The sequence below is a fragment of the Myiozetetes cayanensis genome, unplaced genomic scaffold, assembly GCF_022539395.1.
Source record: "Myiozetetes cayanensis isolate MyiCay16 unplaced genomic scaffold, myiCay2020 scf1, whole genome shotgun sequence".
NCBI lineage: Eukaryota > Metazoa > Chordata > Aves > Passeriformes > Tyrannidae > Myiozetetes > Myiozetetes cayanensis.
In genome coordinates this window covers 6,395,249-6,412,865 of record NW_026086604.1, presented here as the reverse complement: position 1 = coordinate 6,412,865, position 17,617 = coordinate 6,395,249, and the positions used below count along the sequence as shown (strand labels likewise).

Sequence of the window (17,617 nt, the reverse complement as noted above, 5' to 3'; positions counted from 1 at the left end):
AATTTTTTTCTCCAGAGAGGCCTAGAGCTGCCAGAAGGTGAGCAGTGTGATGCCCAAGACCACATGGTCAGCAGCCTGAAACATGGCAAGGTCACCCTTGGGATAATAGAATCATAAAAGTTGGAAAAGATCTCCAAGATCATTGAGTCCAACTGGATGGGCGGGAGGGAAGTCAAATAGGGCTTCATTACACTGTTATGTGACAGAGGACATTCTAGGAGCTAATGAAAATACTGTGGAAAGAAGTATGTACAGAGAGAAACACCCTTGATTTGATTATAATAAAAAATTTATTTTGATTCATATCATACTGAAAAATTAAATAAATAAAATGACAAAGAATGATTGATACTGTCCACCATCAGAGAAAAAAAAATCATAATGGATTGTGTATTCAGACAAAAATAGGATGAGAATCTGGTCATGGGAGGAAAAAAGTGCTCAAGAGATTTGGCTTTGGTAAAAAACATAACACATGCTCAAGGAGTGCTTCAGAGAGTTTGCAGTGGCGGCAAATACAGTCCAAGAGTTTGAAGCCTTGACATGTTGCTGAATTTTTCCCTTGGTTGTTCTTTTAAACAAAATAAACCCAGAAAGTTTCTAGCAGGAACACAGTCTTCAACAATGGCAGTGGAAATTAATTCTTCCCTCAGCATCACCTGTTGGTGTCTCAAAGGCATTTGAAAGAGCAGCAAAATTGTAGAGAAACTGAGACAAAGATCTAGCACCACAGTCAGCTACCTAAAGAACTCCAGAAGAAGTTCCTCTGGAATAGAAATTTGATGGCACAGACTATTCCTCATCCTACACCTGGAGACATCCACTCTCAGCTCTCCTCACACTCTGAAAAATGGACATCAGTGGTACCCAGTTACTGCTTGCTGTTGGCAAGAAAATTAAATGGGAATTGCAGCTTATTCCATGATAAAGACACTGAATTATCTGCAATAGTATGAACCATAAGGTTTTATATGTGTTGTTAGAGGCAGAATATTCAGGGGAAAATGGGAAATTTAATTAGAACAGGAAAAGAAAACTTCCAAAACAACACAGACTAGAATATACCTTGGCTTCTTTTACCACTTTCTTTGATTGTATTAAAAAATATATCAATGGGATATGGGTACTGAACTACCACGAGTTTTCTTCCAAATCTTTCTAAAAATGACTGAAAGAGCATTGAATGTTTCTGAATTCCTGACATATTTCCATGAGGAAAAAAAAAGAAAAAGTATTTTGAAGATCCAAAATCCAGCCACAGTGTGAAGATAACACTGGGGTCTTCTATGTATTCTTTTTCCTCTTAAAGTTGTTTTGCTTGTATTAGCACACCATCTCACCAGAATCAAGAGTGCGCTCATACTCGCGTGGGTAAAGCAGTTTATGTTGGTGAGTGGTGCTGTGACCCAAAATTCCAGCTGACCATGCCACTGTGCCATGTATTGCTGCCTTGGAGAGCACCTCACTCATACCAACTGCCACAGAAAGACAAGGGGATAAATCTTGGATGAAGCACATCACTGATTCAAGGGCTTTCACTGAGCTCAAAAGACTCATTTGCTTGGGCATCCTGCCACAATTGGTAAATGGAAGAGGAGACATTTAGATGATGATTTCTTTTGCCATAAACCCCAACCAATGTGATAGATTAATAATTAAATATGCAATTTTTAACAATGCTGATTGGAAGTCCCTTGAAGTCTGTGGCAGACTTCACCGGAGCTGAAACTGGGTCAATTATCCATGAGTCCTGTTTTCATGAAGTCAGGAAGAAAACACCACTGTTTTCCATTCTTCACTGCCTGAACTTGGATTCATACTTTATCTGTCCTTGAGGCTTAAATGCATTGATTCCAGGAAAAACTTGTGGATATAAAACCTCTGCTGTAACCTCCCTTCTTCCACTGCCTAGAGGTACTGACATTAATATGCTCATTCCTCCAGAGATGCACATAATTTTGAAGTCTACCTTATGCTGTAAGATCAGCTTCCATAGACTGTGTCTTTGTAGGTGCTGCTACAGAGCAAACGATTCTTATTGTATTACTAGTTGGTATCCCAACTTGTGATATTTTTCTGTTTCAAATAGAGACCTTGTAAAGAGATAACACTTTTTAAAATTTGTAAAAAAATAAGAAGAAAAGTTTCCTTGGGACTTCTGAATATTTTCCCATAAAAAAGGGTAAAAGCTACCTTTAAAAATTAGTCTGGTTTTTGTTTGCTCAAATGCAATATAGGAGTTGTTATTATTGGTTTTGATTACAAAAGTGTACCAGACAGAAGATAAACTTTGGTTGATTTCCCCCCCCTTTTATAAAAAAGTTTAATTTAGGGTTTGTCATCTTAAAAAAAAAAATCACATTTGTTGCACAATTATGAAAGGCACATATAAACGACTTAAAGAAGAAAGTCCACTTTCCAATCTTAAACTGATTAAATAAAAAAAGCATTACAGAGTATTTTCCACACACAAAAAAAAAAGAAAAAAAAAAGAAAAAAAGAACAAAAATTACATATAACCAAACAAGACAAATAAGTGGCTAAAAAGGCCTTTTTTTTTTTTCCTGGAGTTTTCAGTATTGTTTTCTCCATCATTATGGCTGCATAGGAAGCAATATTAAATACTACAAGATAAGATACATTTTGATTCATATTTTCTAGACACTATCAATGCAGAATGAGGCAATGGTTCAAATATTTACTATTCCAGGCAACTTCATCATGTTTTTTCTTAATACAGCATGGAAACAGAAGTAATAGAGAAAACAGAAGAAACAGTTCAAAAAGAAGATCAACAGCAGAAGTGAATTCTTTTCTTTGAGGTAATCCTTACTATGATGTTCACAGCTGCCTTAGTGGGTCTCAGGTCCCAAAAGTCGTTTTCACTCTTCTTCAGGGATCTCCTGCCTTGCTCAAAGGAAAGAACGGACACACAGACAGCAGTTCCTGTGCCCAGGTTTCCTCTAATTGCAACAGGCAGATCTTTCATCAGGAATTCAAGAATCAAGCCGTAGAGCCTAAGCAGAGACTAATTTATTCCCACAGCTGATTGATGGCTCCCGGCTGTTCGTGGATAGGAAATCTTGTGCAGTGTTGAGGCCGGTCCTTGGCCCAGTTCCCTGCAGTGTGAGATGCTCTGATTCCACTGCAGGTCCACGCCTTCAAACCTGGCTGGTGCCCAGATCATCTTCACTGAGCTTTGTTCCGCTGCATGCTGGAAATTGCAGCCCCCACTCCTCCCTGTGGCCAGGGTCATCTGCCCTTGAAAAATTTAATTTTTTCAATGGAGGCAAGAGTCAAAGTTATATTGAACTCGAAATCCCCGTCGTGGACTCCTGTCTTCCGGAAAGCCCCACCTGAAGTGTTGTTTTCCCAGTAGTGATGCCAGTGTCCTTTGCTGTCTGCTCCAAAGCCATACACACTCACCTAGGATGTAAGAGAGAACTAGTGTTACAGACCAGAAAGCAGTTGGTCTTCATCTGAAACGCTGAAGAAACTCTCTTAACTCTCAGTGTACTCATAGGCAGCAGCACCTGAGGACATCAGTGATGTGCCAAGCTCTTCTACTGCACGACACGATGCAACCAGAGTAATGGCCCAAGGCCTCATCAAGGGCGTTACATCTTAAGCTATGCTGAGACACCACCGTACCTGGGCTCAAAGAGAAAAGGAAATTTCTATCCATTAATTCTTGTTTAGCAACATGAAAACCACATTCCTACCCCTTAAGCGTGATGTTTGAGAGATCAGTGGCTTGGGATGGGAATGTCTTTTTTAGCTGATTAAGGCCACAGAGGTTGAAAAAATTTTGGTTTGGTCTTAGTCTTCCAAGTAATTACCCATGTTGGCCCCACTTACATACTTAATTACATGATACTTGCAGTTACTTCAGAGAGAGATGGACAGTATGTTCCTTGTTTGTATACCCCTACAACCTTTCCTCTCACAAAGGCTTGTTTATCAATGGCTATGCCTGCTGTCTCCTCTAGTGGTAAAAGTCTAAACATCACAGTTGTTTTATTTAAACTCAGAGTGATGACATGGCTGGACTTGAATGGGTCATAACCACAACACAAATTCCCTAAACACCCACACATGGGCCTACCCAAATATGAGTTGGTTTTAAGTCATTTTTGCTAACATCAGAGCCTTGTTCAGTGCCTGCTCACTAGAAAACTGGCTCCACCCAAGCACCCATCCTTTCTGCTGGGACAACGGTACAGTTTCTTCCAGTATTTTTAGGAGTATTTCCACCACTTTTCTAAGGTGCAAGACAAGACAGTCCTGGGTGACCAAAACTCTTTCATCAGCAGATCTGTGTCCAGGACAGAGATTTTGCCAGTACAGTGATTTTTATCCCCCATACTGACAAACCCATTCTTGCAGGATTTTGTAGAGCTGACCTGGCCTTACTCTAACTAGCTGAGTCTCCAGTGACCTAGGAGCACTTTACACCAGTCAAACAAGGGAATTTCCTCAAGGAACTGCTGAAGCAGAGACATTTTCTATAACCTACTGTATAAACCCATGAGCTCAAATTTAATAATAGACCAGAGCAACAACAATGTCTCTTAGTCCTTTAAGAGCTGGACAAAATATAATTGAGACTTTCACTAGCAAGATGGGCACAGACACCCTCCATGTTTAGATGTCTTCTGATACCAAGTGGAATCTCTGTTAATGTTTAATTATATTATCCTGAAATGCATCTTAAATGCATCTTTACCACTTGTTGACATTAAAAAATCCATCAGTCAGCTGAGTGTGTCTGCATGTTACTGAGGAGCTTGCATTTGTTTGAAGAAGTAAATGGCAGAGAAGGTAGAGAGGGGGAAACAAAGGCTGAGTGAGTGCCCAGGGGTTGTTCCTGGCTCTTCCACTTGAAATGTCCTGATTTTCTATCCACAGATCCAAAACACAGTCAGACTTTACCTCATCGCATACATGGAGAGCAAATATCAAAGAGAGGAGGCCTGTGGAGGGATATCTCCCATGATGCTCGAGCCAGTTTTCATAGATGTATTTCATGAAAGCTGGATTGTAAACCAGGATCTAGGCAAAATTGGAGTGAAAGACTCATTAGTAAAATACCCTGGGGAAAAAGCAATGGTTGCACATTATTCCTTATGGACGCTGGGATAGGGGAGTGAGTAAGAAAGCAATAATAGTTATTCCTTGAGGGCAGGTGAAAAGGAAAAATTAGGTTCCATATAAAGTGCATTCAGGAACATTTCTCATGTGCAATTACATATGAATAACCCTTCCTTGGTCTTGATATTCCACCTGCTTACACTGATGTAAATCCTGGTGATTCCTACTGAAAGCAACAGGTATGAAATGGCACAAGGGAGATGAAAATTAAACATTAGGCATTCAACTCTCCCTGGGCTCTGAGAGGCTGGAGTTCTGAGCAAGGCAAGCATGAGATGCTGTGACACATTTCATAGAACCACAGATAAATTTAGGTTGGAAAAGACTCTGAAGATCACCAAGCTCAACCACAATTTGATTGGGAACATAGGAGCAACTGCGTCTTCTGCACAATATGCCAACCATGTCTTGGTATCTCTACAGGTACAGATCTAAGGAAAACAAGGATCAGGTGTAAACTGTAAGGAAGCCTATCAGGCAGTGCCAGCTGCTTTTCCCCTGTTTCCAAAACCATGCTATTTTTCTGTGCTCTATGCTTTTTCTTATGAGACATAAAATGCACTTGATTATCTCCTGGGAAATTATGAGGTTATCTCACAGAGACGGAGCACTTAAGATCAGACATGAGCATACAGTAAATCCAAGGAATGGTGGTATCCCTTGGGTTCAACTTCCTCCCCTGAATGAGGCAAATAGAGGCTTATCCCTCCATGCTGCGTTTTTAATTAGAGTGACAGCATTTCAGTGCTATCTATTTAGCTGCAGGGCTTTTCCTTTTACAAAGTCAGAAGTTAATTGCTGATATTGCATCCGTGTGTAATCGCCTCTCACAGGGTGTTTTGCACTGCACGGTGTGGGAGGAGATACAAGCTTCTCCTCTCCCCATTTGGGAAGCTTCTGTGCATCACCAGCTGCACCCTGGGCTGCTGCTACTCAACAACACACCCTAGTGCATCTCACAGGGGTTTTGCAGAGGTTATCATGTTCCTCACAACTGTTGGGATGAGCTAGGGGATTATTTAATGCGATCTAGAAGTCCATGGTTTGAAGCACAAGGATATAAACTGATACTAGTTAAAGGTCTCAGCTGAAGCCTTTGGCAAAACCTGGTTTCTCGAATGAAGGGTGTGTGCTTTAATCTGTAATTTTAATGCTCTGGAGCTAATGTCATATTTTACAAGCCCTTGAGACATTAGATGCCTGTACTCCTTTCGAAAATCAGCCTCTCCTAAGGGTAGGAGGGTGAGATTTTTATTTTGCTGGAAGCTCTATGGAAGATGTTTTTCCTCTCCCTACACAGCCTGCCTTGGTTATGTCCTCAAACCACGCAGCTACAACAACAGAAGTCTTTGCAGGGTGGCTTAGGGTCCAACATGGGAATTAGCATCCTGCCTCATGGGAAATCCTTCCTTCAGCCTGTCACTGTACAAAGCAGGGAACACTCCCTGGTCTGTGCTATCCTCCAAAACGTGCTTGAACATTGCCTGTGAGACCAGTAATACATCTGGAACCAAACCTGCATGGACATGGCCTGAGCCCAGTCTCCAAACTTGTTTAATTGGGTACAGGTAATTACTACAGCTTAGCTGTGGGCTAAGAGCCTACAATCAGGAATTTTCCATTAGCTTACAAACTCATAGTTTTATTTGTTCAGAGTTCACTTAGCTCCTTATTACAAGGAGCAGACCTGGGAATGAGAAACATCCCTGGTGTTCAAATAGTAACATGATTATAAAAAAACCCTCCAAAATCTCTCCACAGTGTCATTACATCCAAACAACTGCAATGGGTGGCAACAGAGTTACTGCTGTGGAGGACAACAATGCACTTTTAATGTCCCTGAGCAGCACCAGAGGAAGTGGTGCAACCTTCAGAGCAGTGTTCATACTATGGTATAATCACAAGAGCAATTTCTTTCCAACCTCAGTTATTTAGTGGTTGTTCTATAGCCTAAATGGCACACTGGAGCTAAATCTTTAGCTTAGCTGAGCCTTGTAAAGTGTCTGTATTTTGGCTGCAATTTTTATGAATGTCAAGGGCTTGCTTAGATTCTTGCAGTCTCCTAAAGAGGTAAATGACCTACAAGTGAATTAGCAGAACCTAATGTCCAAACCAGCATCTCTCACCTTGTCTTTTTTGACTTTGATTTTCCGTGGAACTGGAACATATGTGCTGTTAAAAGAAAAACAAAACCAGAAGTAAGATAAATAAAAGCCCAACTTATTAATATTTTCAAGTAATTCCAAATAAAAGATATTCTTCATGTACAATAATAAATTCGAATTATTTGAAAGTAGTAAACTCAAGAAGTTGCTGTAAAATGAGTCTGCAGTTAAGTAACACAGCATGAAAAGAACTGAGCTGTCACTGAAGCAAATTTATAGGAAACCATTAGGTTATTAAATTTCCAAACTAATTATTGACAGTAGGACACCAAAGACTTAGTTGAGAATATACTGCAGAGTCAATACCACGTGGAGCTTGAGACTCCTAATTCTTGAATTGTGACTGTTGCAGTCTTTGCACTTTGAGGATGGGAAGGACTTTCCATTTAATTTCATGGCGGAAAATGCTTTTCCCACCAGGGGGAGACCTTTCCCCTCCTAATATTTGGAGGTACCTCACAGTTCTCAGAGTCGGTGGCAGCAGAGTTCATCACTTCTGTAGTTCTGTGCAACTCGGCATTCCCAGTACACAGCCCCTCACCAGCAAGCTACTCCCTTCCTCCCCAGGGTGATGCTGAAGGCTTCCTGCAGTTGCCAGCATAAAAATTCCAAGTCATACCTTATGACTGGATTGAAATCACGAGTCATGACTTGAAAACAAAAAAAACTTTTATTCCCCGTATCTCAAGCACAGTGTGTGCTGGCATTGCACAGTTCATCATGAGTTATGTAAAAAAAACCATCTCCCTGAGTTTGTTTCAAGTGAAAAAATTCTGGTGAACTGGCCTGATAATTAAAGTATATCCCAAAATGTACTCTGAATACTTTTTGGATGGATTGTGGTAAATCACCAAAGCCATTAGTTTAATGTAAACATTTTCACTTGGTTTTTGGTAACTTTAAGGCTTCTGTCATTAGTGTTTTATTTTCTTTGGACCATGGAACATAAACACGTTGAAACCTCAGTCTAAATCTTCCCAAACCAGTGGTGACCTGGCAATGTTCTCGTCTCCTTAGGTACTTCTGGGCATCCCTGACCTGCAATCCCTGCTCTAGGCTGGATACACTGAGAAAGATGATGGGTGGTTCCAGCCCTCCTGAGAGGTGGGACAAGATGCTAATGGGGAAAGGGACACTGATGCAGACTTCTTGATCTGCTCTCAGCAAATATGCCCTTGTAACTGCTTTCCATGCCTGACTTTGGTTAGCAAATCAGTAGACATAGTCTTGGTGATTCCATGTCCTTTTTGTGGTTATGAAGACAAAAAGGGGTCCTTCCAGAAAAAATACCCAAGGCCTACTGTCACTTGGCTGCAGAATTTCATAAAAATGCACAGAAAGTATTGGCACAGTGACAAAGGCCCAGGACATCCAGGGAGTGAGTGACCCAGTAAGTACCACACAGGAGTGAGACAGAGTGTCCTGTGATGAAGGTGGAAGGAATACAAAAACAGTCTTTGCCAAACCAACTGGAGCCTTTTTTTCACTATGCAGAGTCCCAGAAGGCAAGTTAAGGCAACTAGGCTAAATATATTATTGATGAAGGCCTGAAGGTTTCCTATCCCTAAAAGGGCTTTTCTTAGTCTTTTCTGGGATAATGCTCAGTCTTAGAGAGACACTTTAAGATGGGACATATATAAGTCAAACGATATATGACTCAGAAAAATCATTCAGCTATCAATTCAAAATAATATTAAGACAATCTGCAATTTAGATTTTGGGTTGAAATGTAAAAATTCTTAGTATACCACTGGGAGGAGAATATGTTTAATTCACAGGTTTTGAGTTTTAAGAAATTATTCTTTCATTTGAACGGGATACAGAAAATTAAACCCTGTGTAAAAGTCTAACCAATACAGGATGTTTATCTTTTTGATAAAAAAGATTTTTAGATTCTTATTAGCCTAAACTCAGTTGACACTGTGTAGCCTGTGCACAAGGCATGATGACCAAGCAGGTCAGGGAAGGGAGATAAGTACTTTTTTTCTTCTAAAATACCAATTTTCAGATGTGTTTTATTTTTATTTCATGCTTCTCACCTTTAAAAACATACACTGAACAGTTTCCTTATACACAGTATCTGATATTATGTGTTTAATGCATGCTCATAGGTTACTTCTCCTAGCCTAAAATTATGTTACATATATTGCTATGATTTGTGTGCTTATGATTCCTTGCTTTTATTATTCTAGAATTATACCAGCTTATTAATTATGCAATTTCCCTGCTCTGAGTATGGAAAAAATAATAAAATACTGGTATTTCTTCCATGTGGTTAAATACTCACACACTAATTTATACCAGGTGCTTAATAAGCCCATGTATACAATCTACTTATAAATATATAATATATCCTGTAATTTATTAAGGAAAAATGTTTTCCCTTTCATGTGCTGTGACTGCATTGTAGTCAACCAGTTATATCTTCCTAATAGGCTAAGGGCTTACTAGACTTGCAGTGCAAACCTCAGAGTTCAGAAAGTGCCTAGAGCTTTCTCCTGGGGCAGGGACAGGCAGTAGAGAGGCAAAACATGTGCCCATGTGAATTATAGAACCATAGAATCATAGAATCATTTAGGTTGGAAAAACCTCTAAGATCATTGAGTCAGAAGTTGAACCAGCACTGCCAAGTCATCACTAAACCATGTCCCCAAGTGCCACACCTACATGTCTTTTAAATCCCTCCAGGGATGGTGACTCCACCACTCCTTGGACATCCTGTTCCAATGCTTGACAGACCTGTTGGTGAAGAAATTGTTCCTAATGTCCAGTCAAAAACTCCTCTGGTGCAGCTTGAGGCCATGTCCTCCATTGCTTGCTTCTTGGGAGAAGAGACTGACCCCCACCTCACCACAAACCTCCTTTCAGGTACTTTCAGAGAGCAATAAGGTCTCCCCTGCTTACCCTCTCTTACCCCTCTCTTACCCCAGACTAAACAACCCCTGCTCTCACAGTTGCTCCTCATCACGCTTGTGCTCCAAACCCTTCCCCAGATCCACTGCCCTTCTCTGGACATGTTCCAGCACCTCAATGTCTTTCTTGTAGTGAGTGGTCCAGTCTCCTAAGTGGGCTGATTTTTCCAAGTTATAAGGGTATCCTGAGGATGGATTTTTTCCCAAGACAACTTATGACTATATAGATTAAATGCTGGTAGTGAAAAAGGTAAAAAGAAAACTAACCCAGACTTGGTACAAGTTAAGAGAATTTTAATAAGAAGTGAAAATAATCTAAAATGCAAATGCAAAAAGAGAAAAGAGGGAAAAAAAATAAAAAAGAAGAAATAAAACTTCATTTTTTGTTCCATCAAAAAGTTTTCCTTAAAATTGCAGAGTTGGTTTTATGCCCAGTCAACATGCCCAGGACATACTTTTCCAAGCTGTAAGTGTTCTGAGACTTTGAAATTAGGAAAAAAGTTGCAACGTCTTGAAATACTTCTCTCTGGAATCAAGTAATCTGATCCACTCTTTTTGTCTGTGTGTAGCAGGGTGCCACCAAGTAATCCCACAAGGCTGTGGTTTTACATCCAGCAGATAGCCTCACACACAGTACAAATGTCACATACTTCATTCTCTGGATTAGGAAAAGCCAGCTTATGGGAAGGGAGAGAATCTGGCAGTAGGCGTCCAGCAGAAACATGCATTTTGATTGCATTTCTAATTCTGGTGCTGCCATATTAAGCAGGACAACCTTTTCTTCTGACAGCACTCATAAAGAAGTACCGGAGAATAAATTCCAGTGTGGCACATTATTGACAAGTAGAACACTTGAATTTAAGGCTGAGACATGCAGGCGACACACAGAACATTGTCTCCTCTGCACAGTTCTCAGTCACATTCTACCAGGAAAGATGGACCAAACTCCTGGCCAGCCTGTCCAGGGAAGAATGCTGTGGATGGGGCACAAAGTGCTGCGGTCTGGGTTTGCTCTCACTGCCTCAGGTGAGCAACCTGCATACACCTCTCCCTCCTTGGCCTCTTCTGCAAGTGGAATATTATATGTTGGAGGACCACTTGGCCACTCAAGTGTCTTGGGTGGGATAATCCAGGTGTCTAGGACCACCCCTAAATGAATAACCCACTAAAAACTCGATTCTGCAGATGGCTTTCTGATGGGTACATGCTGGCTGCACTCACTGTACTCCCAAGGGACCAGAGACAAGGAAGGATGAGCAGAAACTCAAAATGAGGCACTGAACACCAAAGCTCAGGAAGCTTCTGCTCAAACTGGCTGCAAAAACTCCCCTTTTCATATCTCTGAGAATACTGCGTGGGGTTGTGAAGAAATGGGTCTTGATCTTTGCCTCAATGACTGCACCATAACATAAAGCTTTTCCTAGAAAGCAAGAGTTCAGGGCTGAACTCTGATTTAAGAGGGTCTGAAAAGAACCCCTAGGCCTTATCAGAAGCAGGGATTTGTCCCATGTAAGCTATGATCTCCTACAGCAACATGAAGTATGGAGCTCCCACCCCTTGTGCCTGCCCTTACTCACAAGTTGATGGTGCCTGTGGTGAGAGCGGTGACAACCCAGCGCAGGTCCAGAGTTTTGAAGGGGATCAGGATCATGCTCACATTTGCTGCCAGCTCTTTGTAGCTCTCAGGATAAACAAAGTGGTGAGTGGTCTTGCTCCCAACATCTGATTCGTAGCCAGCAGTGGGGGCACGGTTCATTCTGCAGCCAAAAAGTAAAAAGTGAGAAAGTGAAGAAGCAGAAGAGGAATTAGGTAGGTACAAACACATGTGAATCTCCACAAAGTCATTTGCTTGAGGGGAAGGAATATACTCTCATGGCTAATGGGAGTGCTGTATACAGGCTCTTCATACACCCTTGACAGGGTGTCGGGGTCCTCAAGCAAGCTGGAAAAATCATCACCCATGTGGATAAACAGTAAATGAAAGCTCAGCTTTGGTGTGGAATTCCTTGATTGAACAGGAGTGTCTACCAAGCAGGTATATCTCTGAGCATATTCCTGATTACCCTTTACAGTCAGCAGAGAAATGACTAAAAGGGTGGTGAGTCCAGGAGGACATATTTCATCCTAAAGCTGCATCCTCCAGTTGGTGAGAAAATCATTTCCCTGAAGTACATCAGTTTGACTTCTTGCAGTTTCTTTCGCCCCATCTCTACAGGTGTATTTGAATGTCTAGGATCAAGGTAATAAACTATGTAATATGTGATGAGGAGCAGCCAATATTCCTTATGGTTGTCCCATGAAAAGGCATCAAAGCCACAGTGACAAATACAGGACCTGCTGCTGACCCTTCATGTACTCAAACTTTACTTTCTAGTGTTTCATGCATCTACTCAGGGTGACTGTGCACACATGGGAGGTGCTTCAGGCAACCCTGGGGTAAGTACAAGGAGATCTGCCCAGGGCCACCAGGGCTCAGTCAAGACATGTTGGCCAAATAGGGCTACCCCACCTTATGTCACGTGTGTGAGGAAACAGAGAGGGGCTTTTTGAGCTCAGGGGGTTTAGGAACTGCAAAAATGCTTTTATGCTTGTGTTCACTTCTGAAAGCAAATCTGGGAAAACATCAGCACTTCTTTCCCCTGATGCTTTAGCTCCTTAGTGGTAGAGATTTGCATATTTCCGTGGTGCAGCAAAGTGCAGATCAAAGATCCCCAAAGCAACTTGCACAAATCCATGGTGCTGTGAAACACCAGGAGAAATCCTTCATCTGTCTCTGGGCACAATGGGGTTTTTCTGCAGTGACATTAGCTCAGCTCCTGGCAGAAGCACAGGGAGGACAAGGAAGGATGTAGCTGATGAGGTGATGAGGAGCATTGTACATTGCCAGATAATATGCTGCCCTGGCTGCTGATAGCAGTGTAGGCAAAATCTGTTCATCAAGTCTATGCCAGGCTGTGTTACTGCAGTGCTCCCCCAGGTGAATTACTTAAGTTTCTTCTAACTCCCTATAAGGGAGTTATTAGCGTAGGCAGAATAGCCTGCCAGCCTACGTGGATTTCTTATTGAGTTCCCTGTTATTGGCTTCCCTGCCAGAGACCCTTATCAGTGTAGAAATACCAGTAAAGCTTGAGACTTTCTATGTTTTATCTTGAGATTAGTCAGTGGAAGGTATAAAACATGGGCGTTTCTTTCCATCAAGAACGAAGACAATGGTGACATCTTAGTTATCTTGCAACCTTGCAACCTGCCCTCAGGTCTGTGTACCTTTCCTACCACCCGTGGTGGGGCTGCCTGTGCTACAGGGCAGAAAGCAGCATTCCCACCCAGTGTCAGCAAGAAGGACTGAGCAGGAATTTCCTTTCTGCCATGAAATTAGATAGTTATGCAAATAAAAGTGGGCTGGAACACACTGTAAGGAAAGGTGTCCCCCTCAGACTGTCTGTCTCTTCCTTACACTTGGCTGTATTGCCAGAGCACGTGGAAGAGAGTATCAGGTCGCCAGGGATTTTGTGCTTGACGCACAGAGGGGTCACCTTCTCTGCACAAACTCCCACGGTGAATCCTAAAACCTTGCGCAATCCTTTCAGATCTGGCTTAAGTTTGCTGAAATATAAATCCAAGACTGGAAGGTTCAGTTTCAAGTCACAGAGAGTTCCACCCTTGCCAGGGATGCATGACTGTAGGAAGGACAAGGCCTCAGAGCAGAAACATGCACCTGAGTGTGTTACTCTTTAGTTATTACTTTAAGTCAAGCAAAGCCTTTTCTGCATCAGTCTGGAAACATAGGCCAGGCAATATAAGAAAGTCCACATAGGAATGAGACAGTCTCCATAGGGATGGACACAGAGTTTGGCATAAATGCACCACAGCTTCCCACATTTGCAGCTGCCCCACATTTGCAACCTGTAGGACTAAAGTTGAGGGCTCTCCCTTTCCCTTCGTGGATCTCAAGACCAGGCTGGCTGCCTCTGCCTTCGGGGAGGTACTTTTGGCAGCGAGCAAGACATGCAACTGAAAGAAACAACTCCTGAAGTGACTTGCTGTGAACATTTAGATGTCATCTGAAGACTCTACGGCATGTCTGAGTCACATTGGAAGCCAAGGTGGCTTAACAGTTCAAATAGTGCTTATCCTTTGTTGATTTACTCTTGGTTTCAGTGCACAGCTTCCTACTAAGGGTTTTGTTGTTTCTGAGAGTGTAATCCCACTTGTGGTATTTTCAATCCCTCCCTTTCTGCCCTTTATTGCTCCCCAAATTGTTCTGTACTGACAGCTGTGGTGTGAAAGGTGGACAACACTTGGAGATTAACTTAGTCAGTCCAGGAATCTTGGTTGCCCTCTGGATGATTAGCTCTGCTTACCTAGTTTCTGCTTGCATCTCAGTGGGACAAAGTAGCCAACCTTCATTGCCTCAAAAGGGAAAGGCAGTGTGATCCTTTAAAAAGTACCTGCAGCCAAACAGTTGACTCCTGTCCACTGAAAAGTGACTTTGGCTTCCCCACCCCACCATTGCTTAATAATGAACCAGTGCCAGAAAGACAAATCTGATACAGTCAGTTAAATGTCTAAAAGATCATTTGTGAGTAATAGCTGAATTTTTAATTCAAAACTGACAATTTCTTTTTCATCTCTGTTTTTTTAAATGCAGATGAGTATGGATGATGCAGAACAAGCTACAGTATCAATACCTATTAACACTTTTTTTTCTAGGCTAAAACATGGAGACATATCTCCAACACACATAGTTTATATTCCTGGAACTTAGACTTGACTTAAGCACCAGATTTCACTAGATAGCCCTTGAAATCTTGTTTGCTCACTTGTCCCCCAAAATACCAGTGAATTTTAGACAACAAAGGTATCTGGAGCTGAGGTGGTTTTTACTCACCTGAGCACAAAGTCATGGGAATCAATATCTTGGCCATACTGCGACTGCCGGAGGTTCCCAGAGTTGCCCACGACAGCGCATCGTCTGCACGTGTAAGTACCTCTCTCCTGCAGGGGATCCCCATCCCCGGGAATGACCCCAAACAGTTCTGTGAGAGTAGTGTTCAAATTCCTCGGAGCTTTCTCTGCTTGCAATTTCTGTTAGGGAGAAAAATCACTCCAGGTTATCAATGCAGGCAGCTTTTCTGAGAGCTAGACGTAGCTTCAAATGTCTCCTCAAAGATCATTCTTGCACCCACCTGCAGACACTGCTTTCTGCAGTGGGTTGGGAGTCAAAGTGAGAAAAAAATAAAGTAAAAACCACTTCCCATTAACTTTTTTAACTTGACTTCCCTTTTCTCCTCCATCTCCTCAGATTTCCTCACCTCCTCAGACTCTGCCTAGCCACAAAGGAACAGATCATGCATTCTCTCCGAGGCTGGCCTTAGCAGAATAAATGTTCCTCTAGTATCTGTAAGCCTACTCACCCTGGGCCAGGTATATTCTGGTAGGATGTGTATAATGTCTTTTAGCTTTCCTAAAAAGGACAGAAGAGTCTCAGGGAACCTGACGGAACACAGAAATGGCTTATATCCCTTCCACATATTTTGGCATATGCCAGAAGTGGGAGAGGGAGATGGGAAGTCAAGTGTGAAGGAAGCAGCTACTTGTGCAACAGAAAACTACAGAGTTACAGAAAACTAACAGAGTTAGCCCTGAGGGCTGGAGATGTAAAATCATTTAAAAAAAAATCTCCAGGATGAGGAAAACCACACGGATCTTGGTCATTGTGTCTGTTGCCATGGAGGGAAACTGTTTTGTAGCAGCTCTGTGGTGCATGGTGGAAACAATGGCTGGACAGGGAAGGTACAGGCAAGGTGCAGGGTGGGTGATGGTCAGACACTCTTTTTCTGGGGCTCAGCTCTCTGAGGTCTACTAAAAAGTTTGGAAGCACTGGCGGGCTCACAGACACCATTGCCCACCCTACTGGCGTTATTTCCTTGCAAGCTTACAAAGAGAGAATGGCTCCAGCACTAAATGGGCCAAAAAGGCTCTGTCTTGCTCTGCCAGCCCAGGGTAGGGAGAGACAGGGAGGGAGAGAAGAGAAACACCTTTTCCCACGACTCCCAGGAATGGCCTGGAGGAATTTGGCTTTAGTTTCCAATGTGTTTCCCTTGGCTGCACCAGGAACTGTTCATTTGTCCTCGTATCTCCCTCTCTCACACAAACAGATGTAGCACTGTAATTTTTGTTTAAATTCCCTGCTGTCTTCTTGCAGAACGTTATTTGCACTGAAATGAAAAACAAGTCTGTGGAGCTGAGAGCTACAAGATGACATTAAGGCCAAGAACTTGAAACAAAGAAGACAAAGACATTTTGCATCCATAGACTTAATCTTCTTTCTAATCCTTCTTAGTCTATATACTTGTATATGGACTGCAGAAGGAGATTAGGATGCAAGGTAATTAGGATGTCCAAACAAGTACTGTATTAATGACCACATATGTCACTGTTCAATTATTTAAGTTAAAAAGGTTATCTTCCAAATTCCTGTCTGATGCTACAAACACATGGCCACATGTTTGTATACTTGTACATTCTTTGTGAATCCAATCTTACCTGATATTACTCTGAATCTGTGAAAAACAGTGTTAGAAAGCCTGTAGCCTTCAAAATAATTGGAGATTTCATAGATATCATAGAGTGTAGTAGCAGGTGTATAATGTAGTAAAATCTGATCTTTCTTGAAAAAGGAACTTATTTTGAGTTATTTGAATACATATTTGCATACACCCATGTATACTCTCTCTTTGTAATGGTGAGCTGATTTTTAACTGTATTTAAGAATGAAAGGCAAAACCACTAAAATCTTATTCGTGAACTGATTTTGCCTGAGAAAATTCAGATGTGGGAGGTAATTTTCAGAAAATTCTAAAATTCTACCTGGGCTCTCTTTTAGGTTAAATTGCCTTTTCATCCAGAATGATAAAATCAGAAAAGGAAAGGACCTGGAGTATTGGTGCATTTTTTATTCATTAAAATGGTGAGAAACATCCTGGATAGGCACCTGCATTTGCACAGCGTCTGTTTCTCTGCACTGCTGTCAGTGTAGAGTAAGTACTGCAGCCAAGTTGAAACATGGGCACCACCATCAGCCTGAAAGCAGAACACCATCATCCTACAATTCCTCAGCAGTGCACAACTCCAACAGGAAAGACTATTACTAATGTTAGAAATTCTCTCAGTGAGCTCAAATAGGATGATGACCTTATTGCACTCTGTGCTGGACATTCATACAATGAGACATCTGTCCTCAACTCATTTCAAGTCCTCTACTTAAATTTGCTCAATGGTTATCTGATTGAACTTTACTTTTCAGGCCTAATCTTCAACTAACACTAGTCAGTCTTTGATTTTTCAACAAAACAGAGAAGTTTAGGAAACACAGCTGGTTAACTTCAA

General features: G+C 41.7%; 1 protein-coding gene across 2 annotated transcripts in view; it reads right to left on the bottom strand.

Annotated features, from left to right (window-relative positions):
• Positions 1–271: 271 nt before the first annotated feature.
• ST3GAL1 (ST3 beta-galactoside alpha-2,3-sialyltransferase 1) overlaps positions 272–17,617 on the bottom strand; it is a 78,565-nt gene continuing 61,219 nt past the window's right edge. For both annotated transcript variants that reach the window (XM_050317108.1, XM_050317099.1), the window contains 5 exons: positions 15,117–15,313; positions 11,806–11,985; positions 7,278–7,323; positions 4,933–5,052; positions 272–3,426 (listed from right to left, as the gene is read on the bottom strand). In XM_050317108.1, the coding sequence (XP_050173065.1) occupies positions 3,253–3,426; positions 4,933–5,052; positions 7,278–7,323; positions 11,806–11,985; positions 15,117–15,313 (717 nt within the window). In that variant the 3' untranslated portion in view covers positions 272–3,252. The remainder of the gene's footprint in view (positions 3,427–4,932; positions 5,053–7,277; positions 7,324–11,805; positions 11,986–15,116; positions 15,314–17,617) is intronic.